The sequence below is a fragment of the Paraphaeosphaeria sporulosa genome, assembly GCF_001642045.1.
Source record: "Paraphaeosphaeria sporulosa strain AP3s5-JAC2a unplaced genomic scaffold CC84scaffold_6, whole genome shotgun sequence".
NCBI classification, from domain to species: domain Eukaryota; kingdom Fungi; phylum Ascomycota; class Dothideomycetes; order Pleosporales; family Didymosphaeriaceae; genus Paraphaeosphaeria; species Paraphaeosphaeria sporulosa.
Genome location: NW_017253365.1, coordinates 1778560 through 1803611, shown reverse-complemented (window position 1 = coordinate 1803611; position 25052 = coordinate 1778560). Strand labels below are relative to the sequence as shown.

General features: G+C 55.0%; 9 protein-coding genes across 9 annotated transcripts; 5 read left to right on the top strand and 4 right to left on the bottom strand.

Annotated features, from left to right (window-relative positions):
• Nucleotides 1–221: 221 nt before the first annotated feature.
• On the bottom strand, nucleotides 222–4634 carry CC84DRAFT_1247476 (Pkinase-domain-containing protein; the record flags this gene model as incomplete). Its single annotated transcript, XM_018184235.1, has 5 exons — nucleotides 3755–4634; nucleotides 2952–3704; nucleotides 911–2901; nucleotides 584–859; nucleotides 222–439 (listed from the first exon to the last, which is right to left on the bottom strand). The coding sequence occupies exons 1-5, from the start codon at nucleotides 4399–4401 to the stop codon at nucleotides 222–224; spliced, it is 3885 nt and encodes a 1294-aa protein (XP_018035330.1). The 5' UTR covers nucleotides 4402–4634.
• Nucleotides 4635–5166: 532 nt separating this feature from the next.
• CC84DRAFT_810534 (uncharacterized protein) lies at nucleotides 5167–6109 on the top strand. The gene has a single exon (XM_018187517.1). The coding sequence runs from the start codon at nucleotides 5406–5408 to the stop codon at nucleotides 5892–5894; it is 489 nt and encodes a 162-aa protein (XP_018035329.1). The 5' UTR covers nucleotides 5167–5405; the 3' UTR covers nucleotides 5895–6109.
• Nucleotides 6110–6145: 36 nt separating this feature from the next.
• Nucleotides 6146–8174, bottom strand: CC84DRAFT_810460 (uncharacterized protein). The gene is made up of 3 exons (XM_018187516.1): nucleotides 7357–8174; nucleotides 6581–7290; nucleotides 6146–6528 (listed from the first exon to the last, which is right to left on the bottom strand). Exons 1-3 carry the CDS (start codon nucleotides 7730–7732, stop codon nucleotides 6397–6399), a joined length of 1218 nt encoding a protein of 405 aa, XP_018035328.1. The 5' UTR covers nucleotides 7733–8174; the 3' UTR covers nucleotides 6146–6396.
• A 1199-nt stretch (nucleotides 8175–9373) lies between these two features.
• Nucleotides 9374–11514, top strand: CC84DRAFT_1177091 (uncharacterized protein; the record flags this gene model as incomplete). The annotated part of the gene is made up of 2 exons (XM_018180262.1): nucleotides 9374–9736; nucleotides 9850–11514. The coding sequence occupies 2 exons, from the start codon at nucleotides 9374–9376 to the stop codon at nucleotides 11512–11514; spliced, it is 2028 nt and encodes a 675-aa protein (XP_018035327.1).
• A 1957-nt stretch (nucleotides 11515–13471) lies between these two features.
• On the bottom strand, nucleotides 13472–14078 carry CC84DRAFT_1247466 (uncharacterized protein; the record flags this gene model as incomplete). Its single annotated transcript, XM_018184234.1, has 2 exons — nucleotides 13822–14078; nucleotides 13472–13687 (listed from the first exon to the last, which is right to left on the bottom strand). The coding sequence occupies exons 1-2, from the start codon at nucleotides 14056–14058 to the stop codon at nucleotides 13472–13474; spliced, it is 453 nt and encodes a 150-aa protein (XP_018035326.1). The 5' UTR covers nucleotides 14059–14078.
• A 1753-nt stretch (nucleotides 14079–15831) lies between these two features.
• CC84DRAFT_1177089 (uncharacterized protein) lies at nucleotides 15832–16523 on the bottom strand (the record flags this gene model as incomplete). Its single annotated transcript, XM_018180261.1, has 2 exons — nucleotides 15832–16112; nucleotides 16151–16523. 2 exons carry the CDS (start codon nucleotides 16521–16523, stop codon nucleotides 15832–15834), a joined length of 654 nt encoding a protein of 217 aa, XP_018035325.1.
• A 1686-nt stretch (nucleotides 16524–18209) lies between these two features.
• On the top strand, nucleotides 18210–18971 carry CC84DRAFT_1121817 (uncharacterized protein). The gene is made up of 3 exons (XM_018175622.1): nucleotides 18210–18632; nucleotides 18684–18742; nucleotides 18803–18971. The coding sequence occupies exons 1-3, from the start codon at nucleotides 18282–18284 to the stop codon at nucleotides 18840–18842; spliced, it is 450 nt and encodes a 149-aa protein (XP_018035324.1). The 5' UTR covers nucleotides 18210–18281; the 3' UTR covers nucleotides 18843–18971.
• A 212-nt stretch (nucleotides 18972–19183) lies between these two features.
• Nucleotides 19184–20170, top strand: CC84DRAFT_1093913 (uncharacterized protein; the record flags this gene model as incomplete). The annotated part of the gene is made up of 2 exons (XM_018174544.1): nucleotides 19184–19823; nucleotides 19881–20170. 2 exons carry the CDS (start codon nucleotides 19184–19186, stop codon nucleotides 20168–20170), a joined length of 930 nt encoding a protein of 309 aa, XP_018035323.1.
• Nucleotides 20171–21433: 1263 nt separating this feature from the next.
• CC84DRAFT_1147995 (TRP-domain-containing protein) lies at nucleotides 21434–24909 on the top strand. Its single transcript, XM_018176615.1, has 3 exons — nucleotides 21434–22093; nucleotides 22142–22217; nucleotides 22265–24909. The coding sequence occupies exons 1-3, from the start codon at nucleotides 21808–21810 to the stop codon at nucleotides 24813–24815; spliced, it is 2913 nt and encodes a 970-aa protein (XP_018035322.1). The 5' UTR covers nucleotides 21434–21807; the 3' UTR covers nucleotides 24816–24909.
• Nucleotides 24910–25052: the final 143 nt, after the last annotated feature.

Here is a 25052-nt window from a genome sequence, read left to right as displayed (position 1 = left end):
GGGCATGTTGTGGACCCGCGGCATTTCCTCCGACGGCAAGGCAAGATCTTGACGGGTTTCCAACACAACAAAAGGTCTTGTAACCAGGTCGCAATAGGACATCAAGCCCTCCAACAACAGGCTACGAAACCTCCGAAGCGATACTTGGACAATCCTAATGCATAAAGCATAGACATGAATCGCAGCCCAGTATTCAATCCAGCGTCCGCATAGCAAGCTTTTCAGTTCAGAATCTCACACATAGCCGCCTTCTTCTGCTCGTCTTCGATAAGGATATGTTTCTCTCGACAAATATCCTCAATGACTTCGACTGCTCGGCGGAAGCTGGATGCGGCACCGCGGGTCTGGGTGAAGCGCCCAAGGCACAAATTTGCGCGCTTGTTATCCTCAAGGACAACGAATAGCTCGATAACAAAAGCCACGGGCTTGAGATTGAGGCCTACAGCATTTCAGTAGTCAGCTAAAAATTTCCTAGATGCAAGTGCAACATTACGGGAAAAGAACGGAACAGCGTCCGCTAGCTCGATCGAGAAGACGTTCTGTTCCAGGCACCAGGCTGTAAACAGGAGCTTGGTGAACTTACGGTTGTTTTTATCCACGCGAGCGTGAATGACATTGGTGTTGCGGTCGCAGGTGACGTCTCGGATACCGTAGCGCTGCCAGTCACGGAGTAGATACACAAGCTCTTGTCGGACCTTTCCACGGCGGGCATGGAAACATAGAGCACGGCTAGCTGGCTTAATGTGGAGAAAGCGTGAGAGCCAGTTCATCTGGAAGTCCGGGGGACCAGGGCGTGTTTGAGCTTCGCCAGTATTATCTGTGTCGAAGTTCGATAGGATTGAGGACGTGCTGAAATTGTCTGCGCGCAATGGGTAAGCAACTACCGAGGGGATTGACACACACAATTTACACTCACCCAACTCCAGCGGGCGCTTGCCTTCCTTCGATTTCTTTGCGAAAAGACCGAAGAATCCCTTCAGTGCTCCGCTACCCTCGCTCTTACCGACGGTTGTGCCACAGCCGCGCATAGGGAATTCGTTATTAGCACTGCCATCCGAGTGCTTCGTGCTTTGCTTGCTGAGATCCGGGGCAGGAGTACTGGCTTTGGGGGGGTCGTCCTTGATGCGGTCGTCCAAGCCTTGCCATGCCTCTGGGATCTGCAACCGGTCAGACACAGCCTTCGGCTGAGCCTCCTGAGGACGCTCTCTCTCTTCTGGAGTACGACGAAACCACGAGGACTTCTTCTTCTTGATTGTAGCTTCCTTCGTTTCCGCTTGTTCTGGCGCGCCATGCGACTGTGCAAATTGGTTCGTTCGGACTGTGAGCGCACCTGCCTCTGCTTGTGGACGCGAAGGAGCAGAGGTGTGGCGGATAGGACCGGGCCAAAGTAACCCTAGAGGAGAATTCTCACTCTTGGTAGAGCGTCCGGCCTCGCTCTTCTTTCTAATGGAAAGCGGAGCAATGTGAGTCGGCGACTGTTCCACGACACGAATGGTCGAATCATCGGCGAGACGTCCGTGACCACTAGCACCAAAAGGCTCAGTAAAAGCTCTATAGTTCGAGACATAGGGCTCAAAACGGTCTTCCTTCGCCTCTTCAGGGATCACATGAAGCGGAACAGGATGTTCAGGGGATTTGGCAGGCGCTGAGCAGGTACGCTTCGCAACATGAACAGCAGGCATCATGAGACGGTCCAAATTCTCAATCACTTCATTGAAGTGTTCGGTGCTATCACCGCTCTCTTCGAGTCGACGAGCGATCTCCGCCCGGGTTTCAGCAAGTTTCCGTTGAAGGAACGTATTGGGTGTCTCGTTAGGAATCGCTGGAAGTGGTCGATGCTGGTACATCGCCTTGTGCTCTGGAGTTTCTGAGCCCGTAGCACTGGAATCTCGGTTTGAGAAGGTAGTTGGAGGTGTGTCAAACCCGGAGGCATCCTTGCGCGGATCAGATGTCGTTGAGGTGCGAACGCTAGAGCCGATCGAAGACCGGTTAAAGGCCTCGTCCATGTGTTTCTCCAGCTCAGTGCTGACCTTGCGCGCTGCGCTCTGTATGTATTTGCTAGGGCTGTCCGCTTTACGTACACGTAGCCGTGGGACCACGGGCCGCGCTGCAACTTTCGGTAGCGGTCGCACAGATGGTGAGTTGCCAACGGTACTAGGTCTACCTGACCGCAGAGATGATCCAACAGAGCCTCGGCGAGAGCTAGAAGATTCTCCTTGCTTGGGTGTACACTGTATAGATGGAGTCTCCTCTGTATGCGTGGTGGCTACGGAAGACCGTCTTAAGTGGGAAAAACTCACACCTCGCCGGACTGAAGTTTTGGGTCGAACAAAAACCGGTGGGCTGCTGGGAAGATACGAGCTCGCCAGAGAAGAGCGCGACACAGAGCTCCGTCGAACATGTGCAGACCGATGTGAAGGCGTGCTTCGCTTTGAAGAAGTGCGTGTCAGTACTGACCCTCGTTTTGAGTTGGTGAGGGCTTGCACTCGCAACGAGCTACCTGTCCGATGTCCCAAAGCCGTAGTCGGTCTCATCCTTCGGCTGGTGGAGCTTGAGCCTCGATGTACTGTAATATTCTGATGAAGATCCTGATTGGGAAGAACTGGCTCCCGGGATGCTCTGAACGGGTCGTAGCTGACCTCGGTCGGAGGCGGCTCATAGAAGCTGTGCTGGGAATATAAGTGCTCATCATTCAATATCGAGTATCCCGACTGTGAACGCTTGTGATTCTTAGACGGTAGCGCCAGCATGCCCTTCGCGGTTGGTGAACGTCGTGCATGATGATGATGGTCGCTGTGCGAGTAACCCACGGCATGGTGAGGACTAGGCATGTAATTCTCGATTTGCTCGTTTCGGTACTTTTGGAGGGCAGCATAGAAGTACTTCTCGTGGTTTGTAGCACTATTCACAATTAGATTGGTCCAAATTGATTCGGTAGTGGCCGGACTTACTCATCATTGAGAAGGCGTCGGATGATGGTCTCTTCCTTCTCGCTATGCCAAAGAGTACGCATATAGCGTAGAATTTCGCGGTCAATCGTGGGTCGGGTCAAAGGCTTCCATTCAACAGGTGCGTGTGGACGAATCCATGAGTTAGCGTGCTCTTTGGTGCGATGGAATCCCAATTTTCGATCGTATTTTCGCATAAAGGGGTGCTCCCAGATCTTCTCTATCGATATGCGACGCTTGGGATTCGGCACAAGTATGGATCGAATCAGATCTTTCGCTTCCCAAGAAAGGTAATCTGGCATGACATAATCTGCACGGGTTATCGCTTGGAAAAGAGGCTTCAGATTTTCGTGCTCTCCGTCGTGGCCGTCATAGTTGAAGGGCGGCATGCCTGTGAGAAGGACGTAGAGGATAACGCCACAGCTCCAGACGTCAGCCTTCCCTCCATCATATGACCGAGATTCGATCACTTCAGGCGCAGCGTAGTGAGGACTGCCGCAGGGCGTGGTCAGCTTCTTGCCATGCGGTTGTAGTGCGGCCATCCCGAAGTCCACTAGTTTTATTGTCATGGTTTCCCTGTCTAGCAAGATGTTCTCTGGCTTCAGGTCACGATGAAAAATGTTGAGTCGGTGACAGTACCACAGGGCTGCGATGATTTGCCGGAAGATATGTACCACATCACTCTCTTCAAGCCCACCGTTCTTACCGATGTAGCCGAAGAGTTCACCGCCTTCAACGTATTCCATAATCAGGTAGCTGCGAATAGTAAGCATGTGCAGGTTGCACCAGTGGAGAAGGAATCTTACAGCTCGTTCCGGTTCTCCCAGATGTCGAACAACTTCACAATGTAAGGGTGATCCAGAAGCTTCATGATGCAGATCTCGCGCTCCAGCCCTAGGGGTATGACCTTGCCGTCTGTGAAGAGAGTCGGGTCATATTGCGCGCTGTCACACAGATTTGCCATACTTAAGGCCCGTACCTTCTCTGCAGTCGCCTTCGATATAATTTTGGCGGCCCCATATATCCCAGTACCACTGTGTCGAACAACACGTACGCGAGAACAGCCGCCCTTCCCGACCGTCCTGCCCAGCTGCCACGGCCCAATGTGTGTCTTGCGACGACCACCGGTGGACGCGGTCGTGCTGGCATTGGATATCTCTGAATCACGCTTGGTGTTGCGGGGCCGGCACTCGTCCATCACGGCAGAGAGTCGTTTGTGCTGAGGTGATGGCGATGTGTGTGCCTCGTGCCGGACTGTGAGTGTGCCATTAGGCACAAGAGACTCATTATGTGGAAGCGCGTTCGGTGAGGAGGTCGGGACGTGAAGGGAATTGAGCTTGTCGCCAGTGCTCCGCGGCGAGCGCAAACGGTGGTCCTCGTTGGCACGTAGGGTGGCATCGCCGAGAGCAGTGCGACGGCGGGTTGGTGGGCGCCCGTGGAAGCTGTGATCCATTTTACGAAGCGCGGGAGTGCCGCGGACGTAATATGGAAGCTGTGTTTTTGCAGACGGGGTATATTATGCCGGGGTGAATGGATAGGCCAAAATGTACAGATAAGATGTACCCGGATAGAGCACCAAGAAGCAAATATTGAAGTCGTGTTAGCCGCAGTTGTCGTGAGTGTGCTGCCAATTAAGCTGCCTCCATAGCCGGGCTGCGGTGTGTATGCGATGACCCGGGATGAAAGCTGTGCTTGCTTGCCAGTTGGTGGACGAGCGCCGGTAAGAGAGGGGCGGCGAAAGTCACCAATTGACCCCGTCAGGACCAAAACGTTAACAAGGTGCTGTCAATGCATACAAAACTGCTTGTGTGGCGAAGCAAGCGAAGAGCGGGATAGTGGTGTTGACGGGTCGAGGGCACGGGCACTTTGGGCGATCGCGGTTGAGCAGCAGACGCTTGGGGAAGGCGCGCACTCGACCTCAAGGTAGGCAAGAGTGGCGGTACCGAGGGTGGAGGCAGGTGCTGTTACTGGATTCTTCGGGATAACGTTGGATTCTACCGCCTGATTCGATGATCGCAGGAATGTGCCAAGGGCGAGGGTGGTGCCATGTTTGTTGTGGCTCGAACAAGAAGGTTGGCACGCGTTGCCAGGCAAACAAGAAATGAACCTGGGCCCAAAGGGACGAGAAAACCCCTGCCTTGCTGTTCGAAGTATTGTCTAAGAATCTGGAAGCTCGAGGGACAAACATGCTTACGTGCCAGGTTCTAGAAGGAAAACACGCCAACAAGTGCTCAACAATGTTTCGCTCGCTGAACCTCCCGCATCTTCTGCCTACTCTTCCGATGGCGGGTGAAGATATTCATGTCATCTCACTAGCGATGTATAGCTGCGATCCATAGAAGGGCGTTGTGCCAAATGAACTCGAGGGGGAAATGCAAAAGGCAAGGGTCCGACATGTCGAATAACATGACAAGGATCTTTCTAGCGCGTCTCCAGTAGGTATCCTAGAGTGAGGAGATGCTCGTTCGATACTTCTCTGGAATAGTCCGCAGTATCTGGCTACAGCGACAAGAAACACTAATGCGAGATTGTCGAAAGCACACAGATGCAGAGTGCCCTGGGACATCCATTACGTCGAACGCTGGCAGGCGCTGGTGTTGCGGGCATTGCGATAGGAGCGGTATGGTGGACTGCAACTCTGTGCGAGGGTTGTTGACGTTGAATGCCGGCGCTCGGTCCGCTCAACCCAAAGAAGTGGCTCCGGCCCAGGATCTGGTCACGAGATCTGCACCAACCCGTCTGCCACAAAATAACCTTAACGCAGCCTCCTACACATCAGGATCGTCCTGCATGAGCGACCACGAACCGGGTAGCCTCTCGGCATGCTCGAGCGTACAATTTCGTCACAGTTTGCATTGCAGGCGCAGGAGCGGGTGGCAAAACGTCGATTCATTGCGCGGTAATTCCTCGTGCGCTTGTGGGCTCATCTCCTGTACCGTTCCCTAGCCTCCTGCTATACAGATCGCGCGAGCGATGAACGCCAGATATCGTAACGTGGAAGCAGTGGTAATGAGCCAATAACACCGAAAACCCCCATCCTCCCACTGGCTGACCTCGGACTGTCGTGAGCCAATCTCCCAAATTGAACCGAAACCTGAAACCTCGCGCGTTGTTCCCTTACACGCAGATGCATAACAACCACTCCTCTGACGAAAACATGATATCCGAACAACGTAACACCGAGCACGTACAATCCCAAGAAGCTCCGAATCGACTAAGAGGTATCTGCTGCAGAAGTACGACCGAATGACAAAACATGTGCCTGAACCAAAACTCCAATCAAGCGCATGACCTCCCTGCGGATGGTATCCAATATCGACAGTTTCAAGGGTGCCGTGAGCCCTTGACATTTAGCGGCGTAGGCTTTAGCGTCTGGTCAGGCTCGAAACAGGTAATTAATACAGAGGAAAGTGAAATGAAAGACCGGATGCAGGCTAGAGAGGATTCTCTATGCGCGACTGTGTATTATCGTTTTCGTATCGACGGACTCGGCTTTGACATCCGGCGAGTGGCTTTCCCGCTTCGCGTCGTCACCGCCACCATTTGCTGCCTTGCCGCAGCCCTTGACCAGAATATGTCGCTAGGAAAGATCAGTACTCTCATGCGAACAGAGGAACGAAGACAAAACATACCTTCAAAGCATCCTTTCGTGAAAAGCTCTTGTCACAGTGCGTGCAGGGGAACGGCTTGACGGCTAGATGTATCCTTTTATGTCGCTTCAAATCGTGGTTACGGTTGAAGCTCTGCGGACACTGGTCGCACTTAAATGGACGGTCGTTCGCTGGTGGTTGCTGGTGCTGGTGTGGTCCAAGGAAATGTGGCATAGCAGCTGCATGTCCGCTGTTGAATCCTTGCATCATTCCGGGGTGAACACCGCCAACCAAGGCCATTTGACCGTTCGGATTGTTCACGTTCGTATAAACTGGACTGGGAGCTGGTACGTAATTTCCATAGGATCGTTGGTATGGGTGAGGTGATGGAGCAGAGTTGGATGGCATGGGAGGGATCGGACCATGCGACACAGCTGGTGACATCCTTGGCATGGGCCCGCCCCCGCTGATCGGACTTTGATGTGTTGGGGATGGACCTGTCGAATAAGGAAATGTGGCCTGCTGTGGTGTTGTGGCGGGAGGATATGCGTAGGTTGGAGTAGGCGGTGGCCTGAAAGGTTCCTGGGCGTGGGCGGGCGATTGTTGGGGCGCTGAGCTCGACACCGGAGTTTGTGAGCTCATCATATGGTGAGGCTGGTGTTGTGCAGACATTGGGGGCATATTGGAAGGCACGGACGATGGCGTGAATGGTGGCAGCTGTTGGTTCATTTCGTACGGCGGCGGATTCAGCCCTTTGCGCGAGTAAGTGAGCATTGATACTTTTGACTGACGATCGATTCTGCAGGGAAAGAACTCACCTCCTCGGCCTTGGTTATATTGATTTTGTGGTGCACCACCATAACCGTAGTGGCTTGACGGCTGAGAAGCTGGCGAGTACATGTAGCCGCCGCTCTGGTTATAGGAAGACATTGTTGCTGGCTGGGCACTGCTTGTCGAGACGCCTGAGGAAGGACTCAGCACTTCACCCGGGATGTTGTTGGGTGGAGTAAGCAGGTTGCCAACGCTAGCGATAGTCGTTGGAGCTTGTGACGATTGTGAAGCGTTGATAGTATTGAAGGAAGAAAATTTGTGCGCAGGCGGTGGTGGTAGTTCGAAATTACCCAAATGAGCGGCGTGTCCCCTCCTAGACGAAAAGCTTGGAGGTACACCCATCTGGGCTGGCCCAGGATGCATGGAAGTCGGGTGAGCCACGGCAGCAGCCACGTTGGCGGTTGTGTCCCGGGTAGGTCCTAACGACCTACCAGCGTCTGAAGAGGGAGGAGTCGGTATGGATTGCAGCTGTGACGCTGCAAAAGGCGGAGTGGAGAAGTGCGCGTCGGACCAATAAAACCCACGTGAGGATTGAGAAGAATCCACGGAGGGCAACCGACGGCTCGTAGCTCCGAGGCGTGACGTGAAGGGTAAGTGCGTTGGTCGAGGAGGACAAAATGTTAATGAGATGCAGGCAGTGGAGGAGTAGCGATGCTGGAGAAGGTCTCTCGCTCACACAGACGCAAACCGGTCTAGATATTCTATAATGGTGTTCCCCACTAGTATATCGCTCGTCCCAGATGGCGAATGGTCGTTCCGGGTAGTCGAAAGCTGCGATGGGTGTACGGTCCCGGGTATGGTACCTGCGCAGGCTTCTGAAGAATGGTGATACCAACGGATGCACGCCACTCCGGAAGTCTTCTAGAAGTCTCAGTCTCTGCGCAAGATCAGTGGTGGTGCTCGTCGCAGGTCGAATAAGGAGGGCGTACAGCGCAGCAAAAGCAGAAACTGGTGGAACAATGTCTCCAACACACTCGGCGCTCGGTAGGGCCCGATTTCCTGGTTGCGCAGACGTAGTGGCACTGAGGCGGTCGCACAGGCTGTGAGAATGTTGGTTTTTGGTCAAGAGGTTCGACCTGCTGCTATGGCCGTGTTGGGCGTGTCGTCTGTCGGAGGACAACAGGGCTCAGATTGGCTAGTGGCTTAGTTGACCTGGCGGCTCAGGTGGGAACGGGGTTGCGTTCCGGAGGGAGCAACGGATGGTGAGTCGGCCGGTGCTGTCGATGAGCACTACTGAGGCGCCGCGAGATGTGGTGTTGCACGTTGACGCGGGTGGAGCCTGTGTCCAGTGGACTTTGGGGTAGACAGACGGTGGGTGTGAGGCGCGCGGGCAGTGGCGATCCCTCCTTGTTAAGCTCAGAACCTGGGCGCCCTAAGGAGCGATGGCGGAGAAGGCTGGACTGTGCTGGGCCAAAGGCTTTCTTCGCAGTGAGCGGGTGGAGTCACGTATATGTAGGCGGGCTAAGGCGTCAGGGTTTGTGGTTCGCGTGGCTTCCTAGCGGGCTGGGGCTTCACCAGGGCATCAAGAGCCTAACCAGGCGATAGGGTTCGTCCGAGCGTTTTGGGGCAATCTGGATCGGGATGGGAGATGAGGGCGAGAGCAGGCTACAGATGGGCGGTCGACGGCGCTATTCACCGCGCCTGCACGCAACAGGGAAAAGCAGACGAGACACGGGAGAAGCAACGAGACTGGTGAATAATAAACGCACCACACCGTTCAGGTGCGGTTTAGAGCGCAGACGAGCATGGGGGAGCAACAATGCGGTGCCGGGATCACAGCACCAACCAGCAGCAGACCCTGTCGCTCACCCTCTACTCGGAGTCGCTGGCGTGCGGGACGGCTTGGACCAGCACAGTGGAGGAGCGGTGGGCGGCGGCGGCTGGGCCAGGTCAAAGAGTAGCCCGGCGTGGCATCTGGGATGGTGCTGATGGTGCCGCTGACCTCGCCGGGGCTCCTTTGAGGTCCATGGCGGTCGCGAGGGCGCGTGAGGGCATGGCGTGGACATGCGGCTGCTCCTGACCCAGGGTCGCGGCACAGCAACACGCACAAGAGAGGAAGCTTTTTGTTTTTCCATGTACCAAGGATGGGCCACAGGACAGCCAGCCAGTGTCGGGACTGGCGCCAGCGAACCCAGCACGGACGTGGTCTGGCCAGACGCATCCCGTGCACCCCAGCGAGACAAAGCGCTGCGCACATACAAAGACAGCAATCTGCCAACTCGGCGACCTGGGGGGGGGGGGGCAGGAGGTGCTGATTGGGCGGGGCGGGCGCTCCACGAACATGTTGGAGTCGCGGAAGGGCAACAGATGCAGTCGCGCAGCGGATCCCGTACGAGCGCAATGCTCGCGCTCAGTGCAAGCGGTAGCGTCTGTTGCGCGGGCAGGTCGCGACGGGCTGGGCGCAGGGATGGCAGAGGTTCGGCGACGTGTACTGGCCGTGCTTTTGGCTCCTCCAGCTGACATGAAGCTCGCTCGTTCAGGTCGGCGGGCTCGCGCTAGCCGAGTACGCTGCAGGAGGGCACATGATGGAGCGGCCCACGCACGCCTGGGCGGGAGAGGCTTCAGACGACAAGCAGAGCTGGTCGATCGACGGGCGCAGGACAAGGACAGGGCTGGCGTCGCCAGTTGATTGTGGTGATCCAGGCGGGCCAGCGTGTGGGACGACGACGTCGAGCGCCCGTCCCGGCTACCTCTCTTCTGGCCCCGTCTCGCACGCCGCTGGTACTCGGTCGTCAGGCTCTGGGGTATTTTTAGCGTGCCATTCTATTGTCTGCGGCACGTGTCGGACCCAGAGGGGACGGTGCAATAAGCGCGGCGCTTCGTCTGCCCTGGCCTTTGAGCGTCCGGGACGCAGCAGTGGGCGAGCACTGCGTCAGCACATTAGCAGATCTCCACGTGGTGGCAGCTGCAGTTATTTTCGGGCCTTGTGCAGGCGGCCGGGGTGCGAGGGCATCGAGTGCGAAGGAACAGGAAGGGTGCGGCCGTGTGGCGGCGACCGAGGCGGCTCGCACGTCTGGAGCAGCACGAGCACGCGGCGCCCGTTGGCCGTGGTTGACAGCTGGCGCTGCCCGGAGCCGGGAGCGACGGCGCCTCGTCTGCTCGTCTGCTCGTCTGCGCTCGTCGCGTCCCTCGCAACCGTGGGTGTGTGCTGTGCTGCGGGTGCATGCCAAGGCCAAGGCCTGGCAGATGCCGCCATGTCTGCAGTCTGTCGCGAGCAGCCAGCGACGAATGGCGACCACCAGCAGTGCGCGAGCTGCGCGCCCGGCACAGACGCGCCCTCGCCTCGCCGCTGGGCCTGGCAGCCGTCGCATGAGTCGCGGGAGAGACGTGCTGTCGGGACGTCTGGGTGCCCGTCGCAGGACGACGTTTGCATGAGACTTTCATTTCGAGTGCGTCCGGGGAGACGTTCGACGGCCGTGCAACGCCGCGCACCGGGCGCCTCGGAGCGGCGTGCCATCTCGAGGGCACGCGAGTCTGGCACTGGCAGCTACTCGTGCTGTGGTAGACGCAGACTCCGGCCGGCGACTCGTCGCAGAGCCTCCGCCAGCCTCCAGCCCGCTGAAGCGAGCGGGCTGGAGGCTCGCCTGGCGCTGCTGCAGATGATGCGGGCGTGCGGTGAACAGCAGCGGCCATCCCTGCGCCCACGAATTGGATCCCCTCTGGCGGATTCACGCGCCCGCCAGACTGACTGTGCCCGGCCTCGCTCGACCTCGCGTTCGCGTGCGCCTGGCCTGCCCCGTACGAATCCGGAGCACCTGGCCGTCGTGCTGCTCTGTGTCGTCACTGCACCGGGCCGTCGTCTCGACCTCTCTCCGCGCGCTGGCCCGCTGCATGCGCGCCGTGGGTCGTCTCTGCAGACTCGTCTTCTGTCGCGCCTGTCAGGTGCCTGTGCCACCATGGTTCGCTGTGATCGATCTGCGTCCGCGCGCGGCGCCGGCGCTCGATCTTCGCAGGCTCGGTGCCGTCCGCTGGGCTTGCTTTCGGGCTGCCCGGGGCCCACCCAACGCGTCCTCCCAATTCGTCTGCCCGCCCCTGTTGCACCGCGCCTGCACGACTTAATCTTGACACGGATCGCATTGGTGTTTTGGACCGCCCCCAAGCCTCCCCATCCGCCCCTGGTGCTGTTCGCTATCCGGAGCTCCTGATCCTCCTCCTCCACCCGACCAAGCCCGTCCCGTGAGCCTGGGACGAAGCAGCAGCCATCCACCGCCAACACCATCAAACTGTCCCCGCCGCGGTATGGCGGCCACGTTAAGCCTCCCTTCCCCTCCCAGCAGCCCGGGTGCCTTTGAAAATAGGCCCTCCACAATCTTGACAGCCTGCCACCCCGTTTGCTCCTCCATCATCGCCCGTTTGACGAGCCCGCAAGGCCGCGTGTGTGTTTGGAGATTAACGGTGCATGCCGAATAACCTTCTGTAAAGGAAATGACGGCCCCGAACCCCACACGTCCTGACATGCAGCACGCGCTGGAGCTCGGAACACGTCTCTGTATGAAGCAACCCGCAAGAGGCATCTTCTGCGGCTACGCGTCGAATCAGCACCCTCTCGCCATTCCATCTTGGCGGGCACTCGCCATCCCCTGCTGCGTGCTCAGCGACCACGCCTTGCAGCGACGCACGTTTAGCCTGCCTACCGCTGCATGGCTATCTCGTCGTCGCCTTTTTCTGCCATTCGGGCGATTATGCTCTAGGCCTTTACGAGAGGCGTCATCATTATATTTTTCTATTGGACCCTGCTATCCAGTTAATCATTACATACGATGTCTGTCCTAGATAAGCTGCCATCGCGAAAGAGCCTTGCGAGCGTCGCATGCTCTTGCCATGTCCCAGCTGACCTCCAATACCACCGCTTGTGAGCCGTACTCAAGGTTATTGAGCGTGCAGTGCAAGCGGTAAGCGCTGGAGCTAGCGTTCTCGAGCGCCCTGAATCGCAACAATCTATCTGTGAGACACGGCCGGTGGGTTTCTCGCTCAGACTCTGCGCTCCGACTTCAGCAACGAAGACAATATCTCTAGAGCCTTCCCGAAACCCTGCCAGCCAAGAAGAGCTTTTGTTGACATCGATAGTTAGCAACTCGCTCATCTCATTTCCCGCATCCAGGCTAACAATCTACCGCTTCGTTAGCCGGACGCCATCGACGCCCGCCCCGAGCTGGCCTGGATCACGCGAATCCGGCAGTGTGGGAGGAACAGGGAAGTCCCCAGAATTCACACATGCGTTGGAGAATCGATCTGCATACAGACGAAGGCGCTATTCAGCGTCCGCCAGGTCCAGCTCCACGCAAATGGTCTGATGCTTGCTTTCACGACTAACCGCCTCATGCGAGACGGTCATTGAACTACCACGAGTTAGAGCCTGCCTGGTCGTGCTAAAGCCAACTCCGCTCAAAAAGAGCAAAATTATTCAGTGTCCATAGCTAAAAAGGCTGGAACACGACTTCAGTGGTCAATCCTTGTTTAGATCACCGATCAAGATATCACCTCCGGCGCCGAGGAGAAAGTGCCTCAAACCAGTTGCCTGTCATCGTCGATAATTTTCATCACTTGAGGCCTTGGGATATGCACTCCTCGGACTGCTCACCGCTAGCCCATATCAGTGTGTTGTATGCCTATTTCAATCTCATCGCATTCTCTTTCGCACAATGCGTCTCGTGTTCAGTTATTGCGAAACCCTCACCAATCGCGTGGACACCCACTTTCGACAACCGCACGGAAAGCATGTCTTAACGGAGAAAGAAAAGACTGCGTAGGAGCATCTGATCGAGCGATGCTCACCGACGCGACTGTTCCTTCTCCCAGAGCGCAAATATGTGGCCCAGTCATTCATCTTGCCTGTCAGAGACAAATAACGAAGGCGACAGGCACACCGTTTATTCCAATTACACTATCAAGCCCCCACAACAGACACTGTCCAGGATGTGGTCCACACTCTACGCAGATCTGGTGTGACTTCACCTCACCTCTCGCGGAGTACATACCGCTTTCGGGATGCCCATTCTACGCCTGTTGCTTTTTGTATCGTCTCAGAGTGACACGAAGCTCGTTGAACGGTCCACGGTCGTGCTTCGCAAAGCAGCTCATCGTTTGCCCACCAGTCTGAAGCTAACGATTGACCACTCTGCAGTACACTCTCAAACAGGCAATCGGTAGATGGTTTCCGGGCTCGTGTGCGGTCGGGCAAGCAGTGCTCTGCCCAGGCCGTGACAAATGCCTTCGGTCCGCCTCCGCCGCGCTCCAAGTACCACTCCACTGTGCAATACTCTTAGCCCTAGACACAGACTGGGTTGCTGCGGACGGTCCAGGAACGCGCTCGTGGTTCTGCTGGTACGCAAGCAGCATCTTGCCGCTGACAGCGGCACCTGCTTACGCCTCTTCCAGAGGCACCCGCGTACAGAAATCTATCAGCACCCTGCCCTACTTCTTTCCCCATCTACCCGTCTGACGCAGCGTACGCGAGGACGACTCCGGCTTCGCGTGTGACTAGTCCCGTTGCCGGGTTTTGGGCGCGCTGCGCGCTTGACCATGCTGGCTGCGTAGTCGCCTAGTCTCAGTCTTACATCAGAATCCTGCGCTGCGTGCGAGCACTTCTGAGAGCGGGAATGCGGGAAGCGGATCACGAGAGAGATTGAAAAGGCTGCGTCTGGGTTTGCTTTGTCATGTGGTGCTCGTAAGGCCTCGGAAGTTGCCATGTGTGCTGACCCTGAGTCGGCTTCAATTGACTTCAACGCTGGGAAGATAGGCAGTACTCACTTGAGGTAAGTTGGTGTCGTGAATTGGGAAAACAGAAGACATTAAGATACGCTCACTGCAGTCTGATGATAAGGCATTCCGCAAGTCGTATTTGCGTGCAACACTGAGCCCTCGTTCTGCGGCCTGGCCCTGTTCAGGCGAGAAGGTTGCACCACTAGAGAATCACACACATACCGATGAACAACCACCCTGATCCTTCGTCTTCCTGCACGCTTGGGAGCCCGTGGACACACGACTCAGCAGAGGAACGCAGTTCTCATCTTCGCCGCTGAGCGAAACGGATCAGACTGAAGCATAAACATGCTCAAGACCTCGCCATCTCCAGGACAAGCACACCGCTACAGGAGTTCACTCCATAGCCGCTGGACTACCTTCTGGCAAGGCTGCGGTACACTCAGCCCGTCGGCCTTATCCTACCTTCGCACAACCGGTCATACCAGAAGCTCAAGCGACTCTTGCTGCTCATGAGACTTCCCTTACTCCCACTATATGCGTCGCTGACAGCCTAGTGCCACCTTGCAAACCTCGCCCCTCATTCGCGTTTTTCGGATCGCACTGAACGCCTGCAGTGTCTCTATAACCTCGCTCACAGCGGTTGTTGGGAGTCCATCGTGCGGGAGGCTCATGGCATGCCCGAGGGGCGACACCGTAACACGCTCGGAACCAAAGACACACACGATTCAAGCGACGCGCGCGACTGTGCTCATCATCTGTCTTGTAGCTGGCCATGCACAAGACCATAAATAAACCGACCGTCCTATCGGCCCCTTGCAGGCTCCAACATGGCCAGATTAATCGGACTTCGCAATCTATACTTCAATCCCACGTAGGGAAGTAATATACGTCGACACAGACAGAGGGTGGCCGAACCGCCTCTCTCTCGTCGTGCTGTCCGTCCTTCCTTCATTTATTCCTCTTGCCACCGCCTTCCCACCTTTTTCCCTCTATCGTTCTCCCTCTACACGAACCGTCCTAGTTCCCGGCATCCTCTTTTGTGGTGGGGCAAATGAGATGTGAAACTGGTACCTCAGTCCGCGGAGCCTCTGGCCCGTAGATTCGTGGGATAGATGGAGGGCTTGAGTCAACATCGCCACAGTTCGTCTCAGTGTGCTTTGCTGCTTCGAGGATGAGATGACGTGGCTGGCTGATGCGTTGTCTCGCACTCCATACCCTGTATGCCAGCACGAATATAGCTTAGCACGAGCTGGGAATTCGCGAAGATCGCGGTAGGCTTTACATAGAGTGAGACACTGGGGCATTAATAGTTTGTTATAATCAGCTATTCATCTGGTGCACGTGGAACGTAATCTTTCCATGCGGTCAATGTTCAGAGGACGTGCGGCCTCATGCCGTTAGAGATTGACACTTGTTGCTAAAAATCTCATCATGTACGGCGGAGATTGCGATTGTTTGCGTCTGTTTCCGCTTGGAGAATGTGTTTATCCAGTCACCCACGTCTTATCCTGACATGTTCCTTTCCTCAACTATACGCTGCACAAGCAAGCGACAATTGTCGAAGCTTGCCGGCCACTTTTCATCTTAAGCTTGTAAAGCTTACAGGTGATGGAAATGTTATTTTTATTCCTCGGACTGTCTCCACGAGCCTACCTTGCTTTTGTCCTTGAAATGTCTCGTATTGAACAACTGATCATATCTCAAAACGTGTCGGCGTTGCCCTCCTGTAGTCCCATGCCGTATGCTGTCCTCACCTGCTACCGGGGGGATTCGAACCTCTCTACCCAACGATGGACCGCCGCCTTCTCCTTGCCCGGGGACTCCGATCTTGCCCGATTACCTGACGGGCGGTCGGTCGAAGTCTGCGAAGGAGGAGGCGTAGGCATAGATGTAAATGCTTCTTGACGTGGTGACCCCTCCGAGGACTCGCTTCCATCATCTTCGGACTCCCCCTCGCGCTCTCTCTCGTTGTGATACCGAGTCTCGTCGTTATACTCGCTTTCATTCTCGTCATCGCCCCCTGTCCCCGCATCTCCGTCTATGGCTGATTCGCTCAGTGTGGGATTTTGTGCCCACATTGAAATGTCAATAAGGGCGGGGATCTCGCGATTGTTCGTGCGACGGCGATCCTTCCAAGGGCATTCATATCACTCGCGCGGTGATATGGCTCGCCACATTTGAAGCAGAGCCCTTCCTCTCGGAGGATCTTGCGATCGTACCAATACCGGCCGTATTTGTCGTAACCACGTGCCACGGGCTTATGAGAAATTTCTGTGGCCGAATGAGGAGACTTCGAGGAAGCTCCGTTCCTGTTGTCCATCCTCGACTGGTGGGTAATTTGGGCGGAGGTGGTAGTTTGTTCAGTGTCTGATGATGCTTTGTTGACGGGCACTGATAGTGTACGAGCGTTGCTGCTTGGGGGGTTTACCTTCTGGTGGTGTGGAGGCATGTTCAGCGTGCTAAGTGTAAATTGGAGTAACGCAACTACAGTGCGATGCAGAACGAGATGTCCAGCGTGTTGAACCTGTTTACTACTCCTGTCATTTTTTGTTCCGTCTGTGATGTGAATACTCAGAGGAAGTTCCTAGGCGCGCATAGATACCCACCACCAATCTCATACACTCGTTTCGAAGGTGCGAGGATGAAGAGTCTACATGAGAAACTTTACCACGAATGGAGCATGATCAAATGCTAGTTCGCACCTTTTCCACTTCCATACCCTCAGATGACACTCGACTGCTCTCAGATTGCGCCTGAACTCCCGTAGTCCCCCACCATGACAAGCCTTTCATGTCGAGTAGCATTTTTGCAGAGTGTTCAATTAGAGGCATTGTATGCGAAGTGCATTTCCACACGATAGATCCGGGTTGATATCACGTGCATGTGTATCATCAAACATAACGGACAAGCAAGCGAAAAACCCTCGTGGACTAGAAGCGTGCAGGCCGCATGACTCCGAGCGATGAGTGGCAAACAGACTTCAGATGTGCCGAGGAGCCTCCTACAATCCAATGATGTACGATCTGACATGTTCGAAGACATAATGACTGTTACGTTCAGTGGCCTGAAAAAAAAAGTACAGCGCTACACGGCAAGACAAAGTCGGACACCCCGTCTAGGTTCGACTCCATGATGAAGAAAAAGTGCAAGGCATTCGTTGCCACGTCCGAAAGGTTTGACGAGCTCGTTCTCGCAGATGAACCTGCATCAGTAGTCAACAGTCGCTTCAGGGTACATCCCGTTGGCCAGCTCCCTCGATGGAGCCATACACGAGCACCAGCAATTACGCAACTTACCCCTCATCGCATCTCACACAAGCCCAGCGTAACCTCTCACAGCCTCCCACCGATCCCACCCTCAGCGCCCCACGATCTCGTCCCACCCTGTCCGCTCTATCGGCCCTCTCGCCCGGATCCCTACGTGCAGCCCTACCCCATCGCACAGCTCGTTCCACCTTCCGCGGCCTTTCGTGCTCGTCGCCGTGCGACCATCGTCACCGGGCGCTCCGATTGGTGTCTCAGACGAATAACGACTATTGTTTAGGGCGTGTCCCGTGGGAGCGGACGTGTGTCGCACTGAAGTTGGGACGGTGCTGTGCCTGGTTTGTGGCCGGGCGGTAACCTGGCGGTTGGGTTGGGATGGCTGAGGCGGGCGTATGGTGGTGGGCGCGGTGGAGGTGTCACGCTGCTATGGGTGAAAGCGGTGAAACATGCGTGGGTGAGAGGCGGGGTCGGGGCAGGAGGAGGCGTGTGATATATTTGTGTGATGGCGCAGTTGGTGAGTTCGATATACGGGGATGTTGCTACTTGTTACAGGGAGGTCCTAGTGGGGGTTGATTGCTTTTGATGGTTGATTGACGTCTGTGCTAATGTCATGCCTCGGTGGGACTTCTCAATTATTGCCTGTTGCAGGAAGGCTTGTCCGACGAGACTTGTGGGGTCTCTTGCTCGGTTTCGCGCAGTCTTGATATAGCCTACGGACGAGGGTGGTATGACGCCAGACAAGGAAGACCGGAGACATATGCACGCAATAACGAGCCGCTAAACTCTCCGGAGCCTCATCGAATCTTGCTGCAGGGCATCCGAATTTTGGTAGGCTAAACACAAGGGTGTCAGCATGCTTCGTATAAGAAAACGTTAATATACCCTGCCCTCAGCTGTGATACAACCGTCTACAACTACCTCTTTGTAGAATACAACGCGTCAGCATGAGTGCCGCGGACATTCTGAAACTTGCTCCTTTCGACGCATCGAATGCGCGGACTTACGATGCGCTTTGTCACTGCGGCGCCGTACAGTACAAGGTCACACTGTCGCCGCCGCTAGAGCAACAGAAGATCACCGAGTGTAACTGCTCGATCTGTTCGCGCAACGGATATCTGCTTGTGTACCCGCAACGCGAGCATGTACGGATCACGAGCGGCCAGGAAGCACTCAAGACGTATACTTTCGGGCCAAAGCGGAATCTGCATCAGTTCTGTGGTCGTTGCGGAAGCGCTGTGTTCTTTGACCCGCAATTGCCGAAGCAGGGTCAGGATGTTGACATTATGGGCATCAATGTAGGCCTTGAGCTCCCAGAAGATAGCCCACTTTGCTGAAGAGACACTTAGATCCGCATGTTCAAGGGCATCCAGGCGAAAGATTATCGGACAATTCAAGTTGATGGGTGGTACGTAGCCCGGAGACTCTCTTCCTCCCAGGCTCGAAATGCTGACTTCATTCTTCGCAGGAATGGCTGGCCCTTCATAGATTCAGATTATCTGAAATGAGCGATGCAGGTTGTTTCATGGGTAACAGGTTGCGGAAGGAGTAGACCATACCCAAGTTGAAGAGTGTTCCAATATCGGTGGGAAGAACAAGCTATCGGAAGAGCATTATCTCCGACTCCAGAACAGTGCCTAACGACTCTCGTTGTATTTGTAGTGTTCTCGAAGTTCAAAGCCCACCTTTTACCAACTTTGCGACGTTCAACAGATGAGAAAGGTGAGAGTCAACGAGAAAGGTGCTGGTGCCAAGACTTTGTGCCTCGGTGCAGGCGGGCTTCCGTCAAGCTCCATCAACTTTTTAACCCCCCCAGCATCTACAGCTTCGGCAAGGCGCTACTTGCAAAATGATCCGCCCACGGTTTCGACTAAATGCCATTTCAACACTGCAGCGGACCGCAACCCAAAGATGCAGCGTACGGTTCGCTTCCTCGGAATCGACGGCCGCTCCAAGCTCCACCGCACCCTCGAAGCCGAAGCCGCGCCGCAAACGCCTTCTGTACGCATGGTACGGCCTCGTCCTCTTCGGCGGCGTCTCTGCCGGCCTCACAATCCGCAACTTCGTCAGTCCTGCACTCCCTGTGCCCGGAAGCCGCGAAGATAAAGTGCTGCTCGATGCACTCAGCTCGGACGCTGAACAACTCGATGTGGTGAAATTCATGCGGTCACAAATTGCGCCTGTAGAGGAATCTTCAGACGGCAGCGAACGCAAGGGATGGGTAGAGCTGGACATCAAGACGCACATCACCGAGTCCAAGAACGACGAGGGAGAGCAGACGCGCACGATAACAAGCCAAACGCTGGCTGGGAGCAAGGGCCTGGGCGTGCAGCGGGCATTTTGGAATGCTGACACCAAGGAGTTGGTCGCTGCTGTGTGGATTGGGAGCGCGATGAGCGGGTGGCCGATGATGGCGCATGGAGGCGGCATCGCGACTATCTTCGAGGACTGCATGTCGAGGATGGTCGCAGGACCCGACGCGTCGATCGGTAAGCTGTCTGACGACTCGCAACATGCAGGGCCAAGTACTGACGGCACCTGTACAGACTCAATCGCACGGCCCACGTCGATGAGCATCACCTACGCGAAACCCACGTTCAGCACAAATTTCTACATACTCCGTGCGAACTACTCAAGACCGAATCTCCCACAGGCTGCCCCGCCGGTAGACCCCGAACCGCAGCCCGCAAAGTCGTGGCTCCCTTCATGGAAGGACCTCACAAAGAAGGAACAGCCTATAGAGGCGAAGAAGACGGTGGAGATTATTGGCACGCTGGAAAGCGTAGACGGGGAGCTGTGTGTAAGAGTGAAGGGGACATTCCCTGTGTCGGGTTGAAGAATTGAGGCGCGTGTTAGACACAATGATACCCAGGCTCTTGGAGTCTTTTGTTCAGGCGTGAGTCCATCGCGTTGGCCATCGGAGATACCTTAATCGCTCAAGCATGGCATACTCACTCTAGTGCTTCCGAAAGGAGATTGGTGCATACACCGAGGAACTACGATTTTGCAATCACTGCCAGCCATCAAAACTGGCGGGAAAACTTGACATTCCCCAGCACATGATTTCTTGGCCTGTTGGTAATTCTGTAAAGACGAGGCTGGTGATGCATCGAAGACCTGCTAGCGCCGCCGATCCGCGGCCATACCCGGGAGGACGGCAGATGATGCCCCGCAAAAACATGGGAGCGCGCATGGCACACGTGCATGATGCATTAATCGAGGCTAAGAATTGTCGAATGAGTGGTACGTTGTCGATACATCATGGTCTAGGAACTGCGCGGATGTACCCCAAGTCTCAGTGGAGGCTTGTCCTCGATGAGGGGAACCATTTGAAGCATGTTATAGGTTTGAAGTGGCCAGTCGAAGACTACCGAATTAGCTGCGTGAAGAGTTGTTGATCATGATGGTGCTGACAGCGTGCATGATGATACCATCTCTCGGCCTAAGAGGTAGTGACAGTGGGTACCCGATCTCCTAGGGCCCCCGTGGCACACGATGTCAAGCGCGGAGGAGATCCTCTGAACAAATCGAGAAGCCTAGGTTCACTAACCGCACTTTGCAGGTCCAGAGATGGCGCGCGTAGGCCCGGCACGGGCCATTCTAGAACGCGGGAAGACCAAGATGTGATGAACGGAGCGCGGATGTCGGCAGCCAAGTGCTCACAAAACCTGAAGTCGAACATGCCTTTTAAAACTCGACGGCTGTATGATGATCATTCGCCAGGGCCCGATCCCAAAGATCGGGTTCGCAGACGCAGGCTTGGAACCTACCATGTCATTTGAACGCTAGCTTGGGGTAGCTAGGCACTACATTAGCTCTCGGTTGGTTATATGCAAGCTGTCGTAGAACCGAAGATGTGACTGCGCTGTGAATGTCTTCATCCTCCTATGACGGGCGTCAGAGACACGTTCATCGCAGAGTGGAAAGAAAATGTCGTCGCATTGACACCGCCATCGACCATTTGACAAATGTTAAAGTCCGCAGCATCGTATGGTTCTTCAAACCGCGATCGTGCCAGTTCCGTGGAGCATCGTCGGCCAAGTGCCGAAGTATACCTTCCTTCACTACTAGTGTCCTAGGCTTGCGCTTTCCCCAGACAGTAGTTTCCGCGTTGTCTCCACAATGCGAGTCACGGCCGCCATGGCCGCGTCTGCTTTTCGATGGGTACCCTCTTCTTCAATCGATTTCCCGTCCTAACGTTTCCCGACACGATGTCGCTGCTCACACGCGACTAATTCAGGGTCACTTGCGGTCAATCTTGTGTATATTGGCTCGAACATCCATAAACTCATCGTCAGACCATTACGGCGCTCGTTCAGGCGATTCAGGCTCCGAGCCTCTACCTCGCTTCAGGAAAGGTCGTACATTGACCGAAAGGGCACGCACTCTTGTCCGCTAGCAGTTTTCCAGATCATCTTTCCCTCGCACAACGGCACGCCTGTATACCAACTTCGAGCTATCCCGTGAGACAGCATGGCTCTCCAACAGTCCCTCTTTGCATTCCTGCTCATGGCCCTTGCCTTCCTCAGCCCCGTTGTCTCTGCCATACAGGAAGGATACGTAGTTGGGACGATCGGTGGCCAGGAATACCTCGTTAAGGATGACCGAAGACCCTCGCTTTACACTCAGGATTTCGGCGACTGCATGGGCGGCAGCAGTATCAACGTCACTCGTTTCGACGCTGCATACTACAAGGATAACATGACTATACTTTTCCACCTTGGTGGAGAGACAGACTTGAAGAACGAAACTATCATGAGTGTGCCACACCATCATATGGTCTTATTGGAGCTAACGAGTCGGGTAGTGTACATCGGTGTTTTTGCATACGGAGAATCGCGATTCGACCTAACTTTCAACCCATGCACTGCGAATATCAAGAGGTAAGACGCTTTGCAGAGATTCTCAGAAAATCCCTCACTGTCCTTAGCGCATGTCCAATTCTGGCCGGAACGCCCATTGATGCGAGCGGCATCATACCTATCAGCCAGAACGACGTCGCCGGCATTCCATCAATCGCTTTGTCTATCCCAGATTTCGAGGGCCAAGCCATCCTGAGAATCTTCTCGAATGCTACCCGAAGCCAGATTGGCTGCTACTCCGGCGTCGTGACCAACGGGAGTTCGTTCTCCCAGCCAGCATGGGTCAGTTCCATTCTCGGGGCATTCACCATTATTGCCATCATAGCCTCTTTCGCCACTGCCATTTACGGAGAAAATTTTCCAGAGATGCGGAAACATTATGCTCACTCCTTTTCGGTGCTGGTCGTCTTTGCCGTGTGGCAGCACGTTTTCTTCAGCGGTGCGCTCTCCATGAATTGGCCCAGCGTGCTTGTCGCCTTTTGGAGCAACTATGCCTGGGCAGGTGGTATGATTTACGCGGAGGTTATGCAGAACACGATCAATGATTTCATTGGAAGCAACAAGGGCAATACCTCGCACGTGGGTGCAGCCGGAACTGGTGTTGCGAATCCAAGCCTCGGTGGTGGCTTCGATGTCCAGAAGATCTACAGTCGGCGTGTGCCCTCCAGAATCCCCAGTGTTCTTGGGTCAGACGAACCTTTTGTCGATCGATTTAGGCAGTTGATAACCAAGAGGGAGGCCCTCGAAAGATTAATGTCGAAAAGGGATTCCGCAGGTAACTCAAGTGCCTCTTCATGGTATGGCCACCCTGTCAAGCCTGGCCTTCCGCTTCCGGGCAACTTTTCGGGGTTTTCGGGCACGCTCGCCCAAGAGAACATACCTGCTTCAAACGCTTTCATGACAGGCTTCTTATGGTTTCTGGTCCTCGTTGCTGGAGTTTTTGCTTCAGTCGTCACTTTCAAAGTTCTGCTTGAAGGACTGAGTTCGATGAAAATGATGAGACGCAATCGATTAGTATACTTTCGGAGGCATTGGCTCGGATACACCGTCCTTACTATTCTCCGTACACTCTTCATTGGCTTCTTCATGCTCATGTTCCTCACACTTTTCCAATTCAGCTACCTCGGCTCAACTGGACCTGTCGCTATCGCTGCAGTCGTCTTCCTCATCATGCTGCTTGGCTTGGGTGGTCTGGTTGGGTATGCGTGCTTCCACATAATCAAGTTTGGATATTATGCATCCGAACCAGACCAACTGAATGTTGAAAAGAGAAGGTTGCTCAAAGTGATTCCCTGGTACAGACTGGAGCGAAACAGCAACTTCCCCCGCTCGGAGGACAAGACATATGCGGGCTCAATCCGATGGTGGAGAGTCAGCCCCGCGTCCGAAGAGAAGTCGGTGCATGATGATGACGAGTACACAAAAAGATTTGGATGGCTTGCCGCCCGCTTTCGTAGAACAAGGTGGTGGTTCTTCGTTGTCTGGCTGGTTTACGAATTTGCACGAGCGTGTTTCCTGGCTGGAGCATCGGGTTCGCCAATGGTGCAGGTTTTCGGTCTGCTTGCAGTCGAATTTATCGCGTTCGTCGGGCTGATCATCCTCCGTCCGTTCGAAGGTCAGCGACTGAACATTATTGCCGTTTACTTTCTTGGATTCAGCAAAGTTGTGACGGTCGCCCTATCCGCTGCATTCGACGTCCGTTTCGGGCTTCCGCGAATCACGGCAACAGCCGTTGGCATTGTGATTATTGTCGTCCAAGGTCTTCTTACCATTGCAGTCCTGATATGTATCATCCTAGGAGCCATCTCGAGCTACATGTCGGTGACGCGTAATCGCGACACATTCCATCCCCGGCGGTTGGTGCCTCTTCGCGGAAGATATCTGGATCACCTGGACTTGAAGGCGAAGGATATTCCGCGGCCGCCGAAAGACAAGCCAGAACCTGTAACAACACCCATCGTGGTCGAACCGGAGATCCCGAAAGAGCCCTACTTCACTGTCAGCAGCGTCCGGCGAATGGCGAAGGTTGAAGATGAGGATGAAGAATTCATGAACGAGATCAGCGGCGAAGCCTCGCAGTTGACTCTGGCCAAAACTAGCCGTGATTCGTTGAGTGGCACCCCAGTCGGCCATCGAAGGTCTCCAAGCATCCGATCGAACATGTCATACTCGAGTCTGCCGTACGGTGCGCGCGTGCATCGTGCAAGCTGGAGCGCTCAGGACTTTTCGGAACACCCTGGTCCGAAGCGTCCGAGAACGTTGAGCAATCCTTTGTACGGCCCGGAAGAAAGTCGATGCATGAGTGGTCCACCTCCGCTGGTGACCCGAATTTCAAGCGGGGAAACCGTCTCACGGCAGCTGAGCCCACTCAGCAGTGATGTTAGTCGATCCGTCACGCCAGTGGAATCCCCAACCCTCGGAGATGGTACTGTTAATTCTATCCCGAGGCCTAAGAGTACACCGAGAGGCAGGATGTCAGATGGATCGAGACTGCAGCTACAAACGCTAATCAGCGAGTCTCATATCCCAACACTTGCGGGTTCCTTGAATGCCGCAAATGTGACGGAAGCATCGCGGCGGGGAGGAAAGAAGACTGTTGAAAGCGGGGGAGGGAATTGATCATGAGCACATCCTCGGATCATCAGCTCTACCAAAACCTACGAATAACGACACGGCACGAAACGAAACGAAAAAAAATTGATCGTGGAGACTTTTGCATGATTGAATCCTACAACATACGACTTTTGATGATAGCTTACTACTTGACGCTGCTTGGTGGAATTTTTGGCCTTCATTTCTTATCTTCTGCAAGGCGGCATCATAGACAAAGCTGCATGGGTATTACGACAATCGTCG